General features: G+C 35.2%; 1 protein-coding gene across 1 annotated transcript; it reads right to left on the reverse strand.

Annotated features, from left to right (window-relative positions):
- On the reverse strand, window positions 1–15,634 carry LOC138309605 (uncharacterized). The gene is made up of 7 exons (XM_069250828.1): window positions 15,497–15,634; window positions 12,757–12,838; window positions 12,023–12,307; window positions 10,281–10,438; window positions 9,836–10,021; window positions 2,791–2,955; window positions 1–2,158 (listed from the first exon to the last, which is right to left on the reverse strand). Exons 2-7 carry the CDS (start codon window positions 12,789–12,791, stop codon window positions 1,263–1,265), a joined length of 1,725 nt encoding a protein of 574 aa, XP_069106929.1. The 5' UTR covers window positions 12,792–12,838; window positions 15,497–15,634; the 3' UTR covers window positions 1–1,262.
- Between the last annotated feature and the right edge of the window lie 3,377 nt (window positions 15,635–19,011).

The raw sequence follows: 19,011 nt of genomic DNA on the forward strand, positions 1-19,011 counted from the left end.
CTCTCTCTCTCTCTCTCTCTCTCTCTCTCTCTCTCTCTCTCTCTCTCTCTTTAATGTAAAAAAACCAACAACTACCAATATTAAAATACAACACAAATGAACATCAAAATGAACCGGTTATTATCTCCAATATCCATAAAATATAGATAGATCTGGAATTTCTCTGGTACGTGATCTGGATAGCTGTGTGATTCTATGTAAAACGCAGGGTTTTTTATACATTGCATCTACCCTAAATGTAATTTAAAATCCTCCATAGATAAACATAACAGATGTCAACGACAAATCTGACGAACTGGAGAATTTCAAAGGTGATAAATTTTCATGCATCTGGGCATCGAACATTTACTGCTTCCTTACACTGTTTCAGACACATACGTCTCCACCTATTAACAGTCCAATCTCACTGTTTTGTTTTTGAATGAACTGTTTCAGACACAAAGGCCGTCCTTGGGCGACATGGTCTTGATACAAGAACACTGTTCTCCGGAGGAAATTTCTCCCAAACGCAATGAACATGAAACGAGAACATTGTTCTTGGAACAAAATCCCACACCACCCCCAAAGCAGGAGCATCAAAAACAAACAAGAACAAACATGGCGGCAAAATAAAGGTTAGCCTTTCGCTTGTATTTGACTTTCTTGTCTGTGGCCGTGAAGTGCGATTATAAAATTTAAAATAATAATGTTAATGTGAATTTATATAGTTTTAAGTAATAATAGATAGTAAAATACTGTGAAGTTTGTTTTTGACGAATTTCCAATGATTTTCTTTATATTGACGTAACATTACCATATACGACACATGTTTAAAATGAGAGAAACGCTCTCACGAGTGTCACTGATGTATTATGCATAAAAATATTGACTGATCAGATTGAATTCAATAGTTGAAATTTATTTTATTGAATCTGAATTATTTTTATATAATTAACGTTCAATTTTAATAGGCATTGTTGGTTTTTTCAAGATTGTTATATGTATATTTTAAAGTGGTATCTCGGTTTCAATTGATAAATTGCTAATGTTTCCATGTTCCCTACTCCGACCATCGCCATATTTGTTCTTAGGTCATCTTCACGTTGTTTGGGCGAGAGTTCATGAGAACATGTTCTCGCTCTATCGTCGGATAGGAAAAAAATGTGTCGCCCAAACACATCCATACAGAGCGTCTCCACCTATTAACAGTCCAGTCTCACTGTTTTGTTTTTGAATGAACTGTTTCAGACACATGTAAAGCCTCTCCACCTCCCTTAGAATCCTCACCTAGGTATATAGCCCTCGGATATAAACTTCCACAGCCGTATCTGTTCGACGTTTGTGAAGCCATAGTCTTCCTTCATTATGTCTTTTGTGAAGTCTCCTAGAATAACCCCATCTATCATGTCCTCAGAGAACTGATCCACGTATTTTTCAAGTCTCAACTTCTGTAAACAACGTCCAATATCTTCAACAGACATTCCGGTAAGATGGTCAGTGTTTGTAGTAGTCAGTGTATCGGTCCCTCCACGGACATCCCCTCCACTGGCCACTTTTTCTGCCTCTCCAGTGGTCACTTTGCTTATCCTAACTGGGACTTCTTCAGCTGTTTTAGTGGTCATCGTTTCTGTTTCCTTAGAAATCACTGTATCCGCTACGTCACTTTCTGTATAGATTTGCTCCTCTTGCATTTCTACTTCTTGATAATAGTCTCCATCTTCGTGCATATACATATAATCGGCCTCACTGAACAGGTTCTCGTTTTGTCTAGAGGAAGGTTTCGGGTCGGGAAGGGGTCCGCGCTTGTTGCTTGATAACTCTACTGACTGTTTCCTTTCAAGTGTCGAAGATTTATCTGCAATGGGCTTTCCAGGAGGCGAAGGAATGGGTTTTTTGCCCTTTGGAGGTACTTTTGGTGCCGGAAGGGGTTTCACAATAGCTGCATTTTCATAGTGTTTTCTTTTTGGTGTCATTGGATTACAAGGAACAACAGTTTTTGTTTGAGAGTTACTAGAACGAGGCGGAAGTGCAGGTCCGGGAGGAACCTCATAACCGTCATCATCCGACTCGGAGGAATCAGACGCTGGGTCTGGATTATCCGCAACCGGAAGTAAGGGCGGATCTATATTTGGAAGAGCATTTCCTGTTCCGGTTCCTTCGGAAGTTATTTTGGTGATATCTGAAAGAAAGATAAGTATATATATATCTATTTAGATAGTAGGTCCGTTTGCATATAGCTTTCAATCAGTCTCGTTGTTGATTAGCACTTTTAGTGAAGGATGAGGAAAGGCGACGATGACAATGTGACAATAATAGATACCAGTGAGGAAAAATTCATTAATATGCTAGTGTTTGATTATGAAACATGTAGTAGTTGTTATTGTTGATGATAATTGTGATATTGATGATGAAGATGATGATAATGACGATTGTGATTATGATGGTGTTGATATGATGTTGATGTTGATGATGATGATGATAGTGATGATGATGATTGTGATTTTAATGATGATGATGATTGTGATTTTAATGATGATGATGATGATGATGATGATGGTGATGATTATGATGATGATGATGGATGATGATGATGGATGATGATGATGACGATGATGATGATGATGATGACAATTATGATGACAATGATTATGATTGATGATGATGATGATGATGATGATATGATGATGATGATGATGCTGATTATGACAATAATGATGACAATGATGATGATTATGATTGTGAAAAATTACAATTAGAAAAACCAACAATGAGGTACAAGTTATTGATTCATCAAAGCGTTGTAAACATTACCTGTGTTGCCTGCCGTCCGATCATACGTGACGCCTGATAAGGAAGCCTGGAGATCAGTAAGAAGACGTCGGAAAAACTCAGGAGATTTTCCCTCGATACCCGTCACAGGGGCCACAGAAATCAGAGGACTTATTGCAGCTACTGTAACGCTTTTACAGACTTGCCCTAAAACAGCAAAACCGATTTAAAATTTAAAGGGCAAAATATTCGTTTTCATTTGATAGTAATACAGAGCTCTATTTGCCTAGCTCGTAACTGAAAGATCAAAGGTACTTCAATATTGTATTTCATTTAGAATCGCAAAAGCATTTTCATCGTGTTCTATAAAGTATTAGAAGTTGAAACTGTCTATCATATAAATTACCTTAAAATGTTTTTCATATATTATCTGATAACCATCTTGATATCCAGTGTATATGCATTACGTATTCGTGCTGTGTATCCTTCAAACCAAAAGAACTCATCATTCATCACATATTTACTTACTATTTATCACATATTTACTTACTATTCATCACACATTTACTTACCATTCATCACACATTTACTTACCATTCATCACACATTTACTTACCATTCATTATCACACATTTACTTACCATTCATCACACATTTACTTACCATTCATCACACATTTACTTACCATTCATCACACATTTACTTACCATTCATCACACATTTACTTAACATTCATCACATATTCACTCACCATTCATAACACATTTACTTACCATTCATCACACATTTACTTACCATTCATCACACATATACTTACCATTCATCAAACATTTACTCACCATCCATCAAATATTTACTTACCATTCATCACACATTCCACATACTTACCATTCATCACACATTTACTTACCATTCATCACACATTTACTTACCATTCATCACACATTTACTTACCATTCATCACACACATACACTTACCATCCATCACACATTTACTTACCATTCATCACACATTTACTAACCATCCATCACACATTACTTACCATTACATCACACATTTACTTACCATTCATCCACATTTACACCATTTCACACATTTACTTACCATCATCACACATTTACTTACCATTCATCACATTTACTTACCATTCATCACACATTTACTTACCATTCATCACACATTTACTTACCATTCATCACACATTTACTTACCATTCATCACAATTACATACCATTCATCACACATTTACCACCATTCATCACACATTTACTTACCATCATCACATATTTACTTACCATTCATCACATTTACTCACATTTTACTTACAATTCATCACACATTTACTTACCATCATTCATACCACACAATTTACTACATTACCATCACACATTTACTCTACCATTCATCACACATTTACCTACCATTCATACATACTTACCATTCATCACACATTTACCTACCAATCATACTTACCATTGATCACACATTTACTTACCAATCATACTTTACCATTGATCACACATTTACCTACAATCACTTACCATTGATCACACATTTACCTACCATATCATTTACCATTTCACACATTTAGACCTACCAATATACTACCATTGATCACACATTTACCTACCAATCATACTTACCATTGATCACACATTTACCTACCAATCATACTTACCATTGATCACACATTTACCTACCAATCATACTTACCATTGATCACACATTTACCTACCAATCATACTTACCATTGATCACACATTTACCGACCAATCATACTTACCATTGATCACACATTTACCTACCAATCATACTTACCATTGATCACACATTTACCTACCAATCATACATATTACCATTGATCACACATTTACCTACCAATCATACTAACCATTGATCACACATTTACCTACCAATCATACTTACCATTGATCACACATTTACCTACCAATCATACTTACCATTGATCACACATTTACCGTACCAAACATACTAACCACTTGAACCACATGTTTACCTACCAATCAAACTTACCATTGATCACACATTTACCTACCAATCATACGAAACCATTGATCACACATTTACCTACCAATCATACGAACCATTGATCACACATTTACCTACCAATCATACTTACCATTGATCACACATTTACCTACCAATCATACTTACCATTGATCACACATTTACCTACCAATCATACGAACCATTGATCACTCACATTTACCTACCAATCATACGAACCATTGATCACACATTTACCTACCAATCATACTTACCATTGATCACACATTTACCTACCAATCATACTTACCATTGATCACACATTTACCTACCAATCATACTTACCATTGATCACACATTTACCTAACCAATCATACGAACCATTGATCACACATTTACCTACCAACCAATCATACTTGAACCATTACCAATCATATTACACATGATCACACATTTACCGACCAATCATACGAACCATTGATCACACATTTACTTACCCAATCATACTTACGCAATTGATCACACATTTACCTACCAATCATACTAGTACCATTGATCACACATTTTACCAACCATAACCAATCATACTTACATTACCATTGATTTCACAATCATTTACCGACCAATCATACGAACCATTGATCCACAACATTTACCGACCAATCATACGAACCATTGTTCACAAATTTACTTATCATATCATACGAACAATTGATCACACATTTACCTAACCAAACAGATTTACATTGATCACACATTTACCTACCAATCATACGAACCATTGATCACACATTTACCTACCAATCATACTTACCATTGATCACACATTTACCTACCAATCATACTTACCATTGATCACACATTTACCTACCAATCATACTTACCATTGATCACACATTTACCTACCAATCATACTTACCATTGATCACACATTTACCGACCAATCATACTTACCATTGATCACACATTTACCTACCAATCATACGAACCATTGACTCACTTACCATTCATCACACCAATCATACTTACCATTGGATCACACATTTACCGACCATCATACATATTTACCATTGATCACTCATTTACCTACCATCATACAACGAACCATGATCATACTTACATTATACATTCAGTCACACATTTGACCTACCAACATTTATACTTACCATTGATCACACATTTAACCTACCAATCATCACTTACCATTCGATCACACATTCATCTACACAATCATACTAACCATTCATCACATATTTACCTACCCATCATACCATCCATTGATCACCTATTTAACTCTACCAATCATACTTACCATTGAATCAACACATTTATTACCATTATCACACAACATTCTATCATCCACATTTACATTCTACCAATCATACATATGATCACCATTGATCACACATTTACACTACCAATCATTACTTACCATTGATCACACATTTACTTACCAATCATACAACACCCATTGATCACACAACATTTTACCTACCACATCATACTTCACCATTGATCACACATTTACCTACCAATCATACTTACCATTGATTCACTACATTTACCTACCAATTCATACTTACCATTGATCACACATTTACCTACCAATCATACGAACCATTGATCACACATTTACCTACCAATCATACTTACCATTGATCACACATTTACCTACCAATCATACTTACCATTGATCACACATTTACCTACCAATCATACTAACCATTGATCACACATTTACCTACCAATCATACTTACCATTGATCACACATTTACCTACCAATCATACTTACCATTGATCACACATTTACCTACCAATCATACTTACCATTGATCACACATTTACCGACCAATCATACGAACCATTGATCACACATTTACCGACCAATCATACGAACCATTGATCACACATTTACCTACCAATCATACTTACCATTGATCACACATTTACCTACCAATCATACGAACCATTGATCACACATTTACCTACCAATCATACCAATCATACTTACCATTGATCACACATTTACCTACCAATCATACGAACCATTGATCACACATTTACCTACCAATCATACTAACCATTGATCACACATTTACCTACCAATCATACTTACCATTGATCACACATTTACCTACCAATCATACTTACCATTGATCACACATTTACCTACCAATCATACTTACCATTGATCACACATTTACCTACCAATCATACTTACCATTGATCACACATTTACCTACCAATCATACTTACCATTGATCACACATTTACCTACCAATCATACTTACCATTGATCACACATTTACCTACCAATCATACGAACCATTGATCACACATTTACCTACCAATCATACTTACCATTGATCACACATTTACCTACCAATCATACTTACCATTGATCATATTAACCTACCAATCATCACATACTTACCTTTGATCACACATTTACCTACCAATCATACTACGAACCATTGATCACACATTTTACCGAATCATACGAACCATTGATCATATTACCTACCAATCATCACTTACCATTGATCACACATTTACCGGACCAATCATACGAACCATTGATCACACATTTACCGACCAATCATACGAACCATTGATCAACACATTTACCTACCAATCATACTTTACCATTTGATCACACATTTACCTACCAATCATACTTACCATTGATCACACATTTACCTACCAATCATACGAACCATTGATCACACATTTACCTACCAATCATACTTACCATTGATCACACATTTACCTACCAATCATACTTACCATTGATCACACATTTACCTACCAATCATACTTACCATTGATCACACATTTACCTACCAATCATACTTACCATTGATCACACATTTACCTACCAATCATACGAACCATTGATCACATACATTTACCACCAATTATACTTACCATTGATCACACATTTACCTACACAATCATACTTTACCATTGATCACACATTTACCTACCCCAATCATACTAACCACTTGATTCACACATTTACCTACCAATCATTACTTACTAACCATTGATCACACATTTACCTACCAATACATACTAACCATTGATCACACATTTACCTACCAATCATACTTACCATTGATCACACATTTACCTACCAATCATACTTACCATTGATCACACATTTACCTACCAATCATACTTACCATTGATCACACATTTACCTACCAATCATACGAACCATTGATCACACATTTACCTACCAATCATACTTACCATTGATCACACATTTACCTACCAATCATACTTACCATTGATCACACATTTACCTACCAATCATACTTACCATTGATCACACATTTACCTACCAATCATACGAACCATTGATCACACATTTACCTACCAATCTTATTACTTACCATTGATCACACATTTACCTACCAATCATACTTACCATTGATCACACATTTACCTACCAATCATCATAGAACCATTGATCTCACACATTTACCGACCAATCATACGAACCATTGATCACACATTTACCGACCAATCATACTTACCATTGATCACAATTTTACCTACCAATCATACTTACCATTGATCACACATTTACCTACCAATCATACGAACCATTGATCACACATTTACCTACCAATCATACGAACCATTGATCACACATTTACTTACTATTCATCACACATTTACCTATTCACTGATCACACATTTACCTACCAATCATACTTACCATTGATCACACATTTACAACTACCAATCATACTACCTACCATTGATCACACATTTACCTACCAATCATACTTACCATTGATCACACATTTACCTACCAATCATTTACTGAACCATTGATCACACATTTACTTACCAATCATACTTACCATTGATCACACATTTACCTACCAATCATACGAACCATTGATCACACATTTTACCTACCAATTCATACTTTTTTAAGAAATTGATCACACATTTACCTACCAATCATACTTACCATTTGATCACACATAAAATTACCTACCAATCATACGGAACCATTGATCACACATTTACCTACCAATCATACTTACCATTGATCACACATTTTACCTACCAATCCATACTCACCATTGATCACACATTTACCTACCAATCATATACTTACCATTGATCACACACATTTACCTACCAATCATACTTACCATTGATCACACACATTTACTTACCAATCATACTTACCATTGTACCATTGATCACATATTTACCGACCAATCATACTAAACCATTGATCACACATTTACCTACTAATCATACGAACCATTGATCACACATTTACCGACCAATCATACTTACCATTGATCACACACATTTACCTACCATCCCAATCATACTTACCATTGATCACACATTTACCTACCAATCAATACGAACCATTGATTCACACATTTTCTTACCAATCATACTTACCATTGATCACAAATTTACCGACCAATCATACTTACCATTGATCACACATTTTTACCTACCAATCATACTACCATTGATCACATTTTTACCGACCAATCATACTTACCATTGATCACACATTTACCTACCAATCATACTAACTCATTACATCACACATTTACCTACCAATCATACGAACCATTGATCACACATTTACCTACCAATCATACGAACCATTGATCACACATTTACCTACCAATCATACTTACCATTGATCACACATTTACCTACCAATCATACTTACCATTGATCACACATTTACCTACCAATCATACTTACCATTGATCACACATTTACCTACCAATCATACGAACCATTGTATCACACATTTACCTACCAATCATACGAACCATTGATCACACATTTACCTACCAATCATACGTACCATTGATCCACACATTTACCTACCAATCAAACTTACCATTGATCACACAGTTTACCTACCAATCATAACGTTACCATTGATCACACATTTACCTACCAATCATACTTACCATTGATCACACATTTACCTACCAATCATACTTACCATTGATCACACATTTACCTACCAATCATACTTACCATTGATCACACATTTACCTACCAATCATACTTACCATTGATCACACAGTTGCCGAGGATGAAGTGTTCTGTATATTCCCGGGTCAGAAGTATAGTGGCGTAGGTCTTTACGTCCTCTCGAGTACTACCGACATATATCTCAGTCACGTCCGGAGCAAACTTTACTCGGATTGGAAACGGATTCTGTTTGACAATATCCTCCAGGGTCTTTGGCTCATCAGCTGTAATAAATCGGCATATAAAGACAACATATTGTGATTTGTTGTAGCAATTTATTAATAATCATTTCGCTGAATCACCAATGTTTGTATTGAGTAGGGAACGACGGTACAAATTTTTTTTTAGTGACTATTATGAACCACTTACATCTTCAAAATATTATTTAATTTTACTCATAGCCACTTTGACCTTATCGGGATGCAATGATTTTAACTTGAATATCTTGACAATATGGAGTGACTCTGACTCGATGTTACTCACCTTTATTCTTGTGGCCCCTGAGGACACAGAACATGTGTGTCGTAGTGATAGGCAGGGATAAGAAGATGTCAATATATCTGTCGTACACTTTGGCTACTTTAGCAACTATTCGTCTCTGGTTAGAGTACGTCTGTACTCGGAATAGAGATACTCTTGACCTGACATAACCAGATGAATACATTGTTCCGAGAATAACTCTCGAACCTGACACCCAGACTTAGGACAACTCGAGATACTCTGGACACTGGGAACTAGATTTACAAAACGAGATACTCTGGACCTGAACAAAACTTAGTCAACTCGAGATACTTTCTGATATAAAAACGATACTCTAGACACCAGACTTAGACAACAACTAGATACTCTGGGACCTGGACACCAGACTTAGTCAACCCGAGATACTCTGGACCTGACACCAGTCTTAGACAACCCGAGATACTCTGGACCTGACACCAGACTTAGACAACCCGAGATACTCTGGACCTGACACCAGACTTAGTCAACCCGAGATACTCTGGACCTGACACCAGACTTAGACAACTCGAGATACTCTGGACCTGACACCAGACTTAGTCAACCCGAGATACTCTGGACCTGACACCAGACTTAGACAACCCGAGATACTCTGGACCTGACACCAGTCTTAGACAACCCGAGATACTCTGGACCTGACACCAGACTTAGACAACCCGAGATTCATCTGACACCTGATACTCTGGACCTGACACCAGACTTAGACAACTCGAGATACTCTGGACTGACTCCAGACTTAGACAACCGAGATACTCTGGACCTAGTCAACAACCCGAGATACTCTGGACCTGACACCAGTCTTAGACAACCCGAGATACTCTGGACCTGACACCAGTCTTAGACAACCCGAGATACTTTGGACCTGACACCAGACTTAGTCAACCCGAGATACTCTGGACCTGACACCAGACTTAGACAACTCGAGATACTCTGGACCTGACACCAGTCTTAGACAACTCGAGATACTCTGGACCTGACACCAGTCTTAGACAACCCGAGATACTCTGGACCTGACACCAGTCTTAGACAACCGAGATACTTGGACCTGACACCAGACTTAGTCAACCCGAGATACTGGACCCTGGACCTGACCGCCCACTTAACACGAGATACTCTGGACCTGACACCAGACTTAGACAACGAAGATACTCTGGACCTGACGCCATTCTTAGACAACTCGAGATAACTCTGAACCTGACACCAGACTTAGACAACCCGAGATACTCTGGACCTGACACCAGACTTAGACAACCCGAGATACTCTGGACCTGACACCAGACTTAGACAACCCGAGATACTCTGGACCTGACACCAGACTTAGACAACCCGAGATACTCTGGACCTGACACCAGACTTAGACAACCCGAGATACTCTGGACCTGAAACCATTCTTAAACAACTCGAGATACTCTGGACCTGACACCAGACTTAGACAACCCGAGATACTCTGGACCTGACACCAGACTTAGACAACTCGAGATACTCTGGACCTGACACCAGACTTAGACAACCCGAGATACTCTGGACCTGACACCAGACTTAGACAACCCGAGATACTCTGGACCTGACACCAGACTTAGACAACCCGAGATACTCTGGACCTGACACCAGTCTTAGACAATCCGAGATACTCTGCACTTGACAACAGACTTACCCATTATGGCAGACTCGGACTTAACGAAGAGGAGGAGTAAAACGAGGTCGATTACGAGTTCGACGTGAAGACGGACGACGAGAGAGGATGATGAAATGGACGACGAGGACAGCGATGACGAATTCGAAGGAGACAATGACGATCACGAACGAGGACAGCGACAATGAGAAGGATGATGACACTTACCTGATCATTACAGAAGTCATCGTATACAGTCTCTCCGTAGTTCCCTCCAACAATGTACAATAACAGTGGGAAGCGGTCCTTATAGCATTCGAAGAATTCCGGCCAGTCTTTCTCCTCCGTCGGATTAAACATGTAATCCACGTCCGAGGACTGGCTACAAAAACAAAATATAAAGCTCAATAATCCACTGAAAAATATATATATCAAGCTCAACTATTTACATCGTAATGATACATGCATGCTGTTCTAAATTTACATTGTATTTAGCCTAGTGCTAAGATATACAGTATAATAGAAGTAAGCGTATGGGTGGTCAATAGATATGATGGTCAGACTAGTAAGCTAGCGCTATAGATGACCGGAGTTCGATCCCGCTTAAAACTTCAAATAGTGCGCTTTATTACTTATTTTTGTTTCGTTTTTCAAAAATTACCCCGGAGGGTAGAAATTCTTATGATATTTCCTCTCCTCAGCAACCACGACATTCGTGTATGCAGGTATGTGAAGTTTACTGTTAGTGAGTACAATAATGTAAGTCTTATTCTGAGGTGTAGATTCCATAAATGTCAATAAAAACATGGTATACCGGTAAATTATATTTACGTGAACTTGATGAATTCCATTTCATTTTTCCACATTGTCCCAGCTGGGTCAGCTTCTGGTCAGTCACTGTACCAACTGAAATCTGCAATACACAAGTAAACAAACTTTCCAGTACTTTACATAATGGAACATTAGGGATGTCGAATAGTATATAGATATGTAATATCAAATAGGAAATCGATTAAATCAAAATCAAAATAAACTAGCTAACGTATATATAGGCTTATCTTCTTTTTGAGGACAAATAGTGATGGCACAGTTTTTAAACTAGCTTGTAAGTTATTTTCAAAATACATAATATGATTTATGTAACTCTAAATGCTCGTTTTTGAATGTTTACTTAGTAAATCCAGTTTTGTGTTCTTTGGTCAGGCCATTCCCCCAACAGCAGCCTAGTCCATTATTGGAAGAATATACGCATTGTGATAAACTTTTTTGGCATCGGCATTTAAATGTCTAGACATTCTATGCAGTAAAACAACTGCCGTGGCTAGATTTGTTTTACCTGTTCTGAATTGAATTGAAGAGTTTTACGTGCCGCAACGTATTCGTTTCTGGACACTACCCAAGTGAGGTTTTTATTGATGTGTACACCCAAAAGCTTTTGATATGATTTAGAATGTATTTCCTCATTACCTGCATACAATACCATGGGTATGTGTTCACACGACTTTTGTTTACAGGAAATGTACATATATTTAGTCATCCGTTTATTTAGTTTCATGGTTTTTTTTCAAGTTTTCTTGGAGTTGACATGTAACACTAGTATCAATACCCTTTACATGCATAGTACTGTCATCTGCATACATATATGTATCGCATTGCATACATACATGTATCGCATATATTGTAAACAATATAGGACCCAGTATTGATCCTTGTGGAACTCTCGATTTTATGACTTCAGATGATGAGGAACTTTTTCTATACTGAACTCTTTGAACTCTGCCATATAAGTATGAAGCAAACCAACTAATACCGGATAGAGAAATATTTAAACGTTTTAACCTGTGAAAAATTATATTATGATCAACTAAGTCAAAAAGCCTTTCTAAAATCAATGAAGATTATTTTATACAGTAAAATCAAATTACATGTATATCTATGGAACGCCATAGCTGTCTCGTATGATTCAAATATACTATATGAATTTATGTTTTCGTTATATTATATGGTTTTATCATTATATGATTTGATCTTATCAATATATGGTATCATTTTATCTATTTTTGATTTGATATGATCAATGTATCATTTGTTTTTACTATTGTTTTATTTTCATTTGTCATGGTATTATTTTCTTGTATCATTATATCAATCGATTTCACCATTATTTGATTTGGTGACATATATATATGATTTACATCTATCATTGTTTTATTTGGTGTTATCATTGTATTCTTTTCATTTATCGTTATATTATTTGATTTCATCTTGATTTGATTTGATTTCATCTTTATTTGATATGATTTCATCTTTATTTGATTTGATTTCATCTTTATTTGATTTGATTTCATCTTTATTTGATTTGATTTCATCTTTATTTGATTTGATTTCACCATTGTATGATTCTACTTTACATTATTCCCAAACATCATTATTTTATTCCATAGATACTTTTCCATTGTATGGTTATACTTTTCCATTGTATGGTTATACTTTTCCATTATATGGTTATACTTTTCCATTGTATGGTTATACTTTTCCATTATATGGTTATACTTTTCCATTGTATGGTTATACTTTTCCATTATATGGTTATACTTTTCCATTATATGGTTATACTTTTCCATTATATGGTTATACTTTTCCATTGTATGGTTATACTTTTCCATTGTATGGTTATACTTTTCCATTATATGGTTATACTTTTCCATTGTATGGTTATACTTTTCCATTGTATGGTTATACTTTTCCATTATATGGTTATACTTTTCCATTGTATGGTTATACTTTTCCATTATATGGTTATACTTTTCCATTGTATGGTTATACTTTTCCATTATATGGTTATACTTTTCCAATTATATGGTTATACTTCAAATAAAGATGAAATCAAATAATATAACGATAAATGAAAATAATACAATAATAACACCAAATAAAACAATGGTAGATGTAAATCAAATATATGTGTCACCAAATCAAATAGTGATAACATCGATTGATATAATGATAAAAGACAATAATACCATGACAAATGAAAATAAAATAGTGATAGAAGCAAATGATATATTGGTCAAATCAAATCAAATATAGATAAAATGATACCATATATTGATAAAATCAAATCATATAATGATAAAACCATACAATATAATGAGAACACAAATTCATATAGTATATTTGAATCATACGAGACAGCTATGGCGTTCCATAGAATCGCCATGTAGCAAATATCGCGTATTAAGAGAAATATGCTTATATCGGTAGTATATGGCTCCTCTTGAAGTAAACATTCGCATGGTTTTCATTTGTGTATTCCAACCAAGTGTTACGGGAGTACTGGTACATACGTACATTTGTACCTATTGTCTGAATCAAGCATTACTACTGCACTCGTTTTATCCATGTGTAAGCATAGGCGTTTAGCATGCTGGTAAGTCATAGACCCACTATAGGCTAATAGAAAGAGAATGGCAAGGAACTTTATATATATTATTCTATATTGGAACCTTCACTTACCAGCTGCTATAAACACCTATAAGATTACATGAACATGTGTCTGCCGGGTACTTACCTATCTCAGGACTACTCGGTTACTGGGCCGTCAGGCTATGTGTCACTGCATTCATATCGAAAGCAAAACATATTAAACTTCCCGTATCTTTATCAACATTCATGTAAAATCAAGTTATCGCGAACCAGGAAGTTTAAAGGTTATATATATATATATTTTTAAATGTATATATAGTGATCATGACGAGGTGTCTGGTTGTTGGGACAATGCCAGTGTTTATTTATATAACAATAACATGTATATATCCGAGTAAAATATCGGGACGTCTACAATATCATACTAATGTTCCGCCGCATGCACAGGTACAAAGGTATGATCTGGTAACGGACATTTTTTTATTGATAACTAAACGTCGTATCGTATGTATACCGGGTACAGTTCGCGGGTACGAATGCCAGAGTTATTTCCCTTAGGTCCATACACAATGTCTATCTGATTTTACTGTATAAGGGATGTAGCTATATATATACCTATTTGATCTTAATCAGTGTTATAGAAAATTTCGATTATTATGACACATTTTAAACCATACATAAACTGTTAAATAATTAAGTTACAAATATCAGAAACAGACCATTCCAATATAAACTATGAAATCCAGTTTCTCTAGAAATTATAATTAAAACATGCAATAACAGTTTTGCATAAGTTATTGTCATAATGTCCTAAGGCGAGATCAATAATCGGCTGAATATATATCTTATTGCCGGTTACGTCCCCTTGGAAGTCTTTTTTTTTAAACACACATACTCGAAGCAATTTTCAACTAAAAATTTTTTAAAATACACATACTCGAAGCAATTTTCAACTAAAAAATAATACTATTTTTTTTTTTTACTTTTAAACATATTTTATTGAAAAAACACAAAAGGATAAACATAAGTCATTCCAACTTAAACAGCTGTCTCCTAACATTATAACACAATTAACATATTATACATGATGACTTAGATATCTTATACAAATTAAACAAATCAAATAATATTACTTTAAATAAATTTTATAATAATAATTGTGTAGTAAAACTTTTGTATGTTTAAATCTTATTTGTATGTTCAGAATCTTCCACTGGGCCTAATATACGATTGCACATGTTCAAAAATAGTAACAATTTACCTCCAAAGCCAAATTTTCATCACCAAAAAGCAGCAAATTATGGTGTATTTCGCGATTTTGCTCATTAATTTTGCTAATTTAACTTTGTACGGGCATCTAAATAATTTGGACATTCTTAGAAATAATGATAAGCATTTTTACAATGATTTCCACAGTTTGTACTACGAGAATTTTCGATTATATGCTAAAGCGTCTTTCCCAACAAATAGTCTCTCATCGACCAACTTATTTTAGCTATGGTGACAGAAAATTAAATATTTTTCACACCAGATTGAGGCACAAATGTAGCACCCTAAATGACGATCTTTTCCGTTCAAATATAATTAAGTTTACGCAATACATTTATTTTCTTCTTAACAGATTTGTAGATTTCATTGACATGATCAGACCAATTAGCATTTGAATTAAGAGTTACCCCAATGTGTCTATGAAATTGACTAAAATTTAGAAAGTTACCATCAAAAATCAAATCTAAATCTGCATCAATGTCATTCAAGTCTGAAATGAAGAGCACTTCAGTCTTATTGGGATTAAAAGATACTAGCCATCTTTTTGCCCACCTATTTATCTTTTCTAAATCGCTGTTAAGTGCATATTCAATATCTCTACATGATGATGAGGATTTTAATAGAGCTGTATCGTCCGCCAAAAGACGAGTAGAAGATTCAAGCTCATCAGCAATATCGTTTATGAAGATAACAAAAAGAAGTGGACCAAGTATTGAGCCTTGAGGGACTCCAGGCATTATCCTACCAATTTCGGAAAATGAATTATTGATAAATACTTTTTGTTGTCGATTACTAAGATAATTTTCTAACCATAACAAGAAATTTCCAGAAATACCATATAATTGTAATTTTATAAGTAGACCTTTGTGCCATACCCGGTCAAAAGCTTTTGAGATATCACAAAAACCCATACAAGTATGTTTTTTTTTTCTTCCAGATTTAGACAAATGTTATGAAAAAATTTTTGATATGCTGTTGAATGTCCCTACATAAAGCCCGATTGGAAAAATAACGAATTTTCAAGGAAATAATTATAAATATGAAAATATAAAAAAAAATAATAGTTTGTTTTAGAACTTCTAACAATATATAACGAAGTTTTTGTTCTTTGCAATCGGATATGTTCATTTCATGAAAGTTGATAGTAAATATATATATACAAATAAAAAAAAAAAAAAAAAAAAACGACTGACTAACATTTGCTTTCACTCCACCGAGTCACGTGTATTGAACATTGTTATTTTGCCTATGACCTCAATTGACCTTTAACATTCAGAACGAAGTCATCTTATCGTACATGTTCGCATGTACAGTGGCGTAGGAAGAAGAAACGTAATGAGGGGGGAGGGCAAAGGTTCTCAGTATTTTGTAACAACCCCCCACCCCCCCCCCCCCCACCAGGAGATACTACTTTATATACTTTTTTCCATATATCATTACATATAATCCTTGTACACATGTATAGACAGTGGCGTCGCTAACAGGTTATTAATGAATACGCATTTTATCTCGATATTTTGATGTTTTGGGGGTCCGAAGGTCTCCCCGGGAAAAATATTACGACTTATCCGACTCAGAATTACTGAGATGAGTTTTACGATGTATTTTGATGATTTTAAAGCGTTCTGAACGCTGTAATTTTTTTTATCTAAAGATACATGCATTTAGAAATGATTATTGTGAATGTCGCAATTTTCTTTCAAATGTGCATTTTTAGAGCATTTCACTCGGCGAAAATGGGGGAGGAGACATGTTTGCCCCCGTCCCCCTTGTACAAGTTGTACAAGATCATATAACTTTAATTGATGAAAGTACATGTACGAGTAGTCTGAAAGGTTATTGTAATTTCCAGCCATAAAAAATGCGCCATGTACGTGGCAGTGTGTTTGTCACTTGGCGCATTGTCGTCAATGCGACAGTGTGAGATAGGCGAACTCAGCAGCCTTAGAAATCGACTATATGTATTATCTTTTATTTATGCAAATGTTGTCGATTGGTTTTTAAACAAGAAAAAAAATAAGAATCGAACAAACAAACAAAACTCACAGAAAAACGTACGAAGTTAAGCAGTGCGTATACCTGTATCTGTATAACAGAAAATATCCGTACATTTAAATTTACATGGGACACTTTTTCTGGACATCATTAGATTTCATACCATACGCCGAAATGTAAAACAGAAAAATGCTGATCACTGACATATACATGACAAAAAAGGAGTTCCCAATCTCTCTATATTGTATTCTGTTTTCGCACATGTATATATTTTATGTTATATACATTGTAAAATATCAAATGAATTTCACATCTCTATGACATTTGTTAGTATTATTTTTCTTTCTTTCATTTACACCCATTTTTCCTCATTGTTCAATGCTTTTCAGAATAGGG

Source organism: Argopecten irradians, chromosome 15, assembly GCF_041381155.1.
Source record: "Argopecten irradians isolate NY chromosome 15, Ai_NY, whole genome shotgun sequence".
NCBI classification, from domain to species: domain Eukaryota; kingdom Metazoa; phylum Mollusca; class Bivalvia; order Pectinida; family Pectinidae; genus Argopecten; species Argopecten irradians.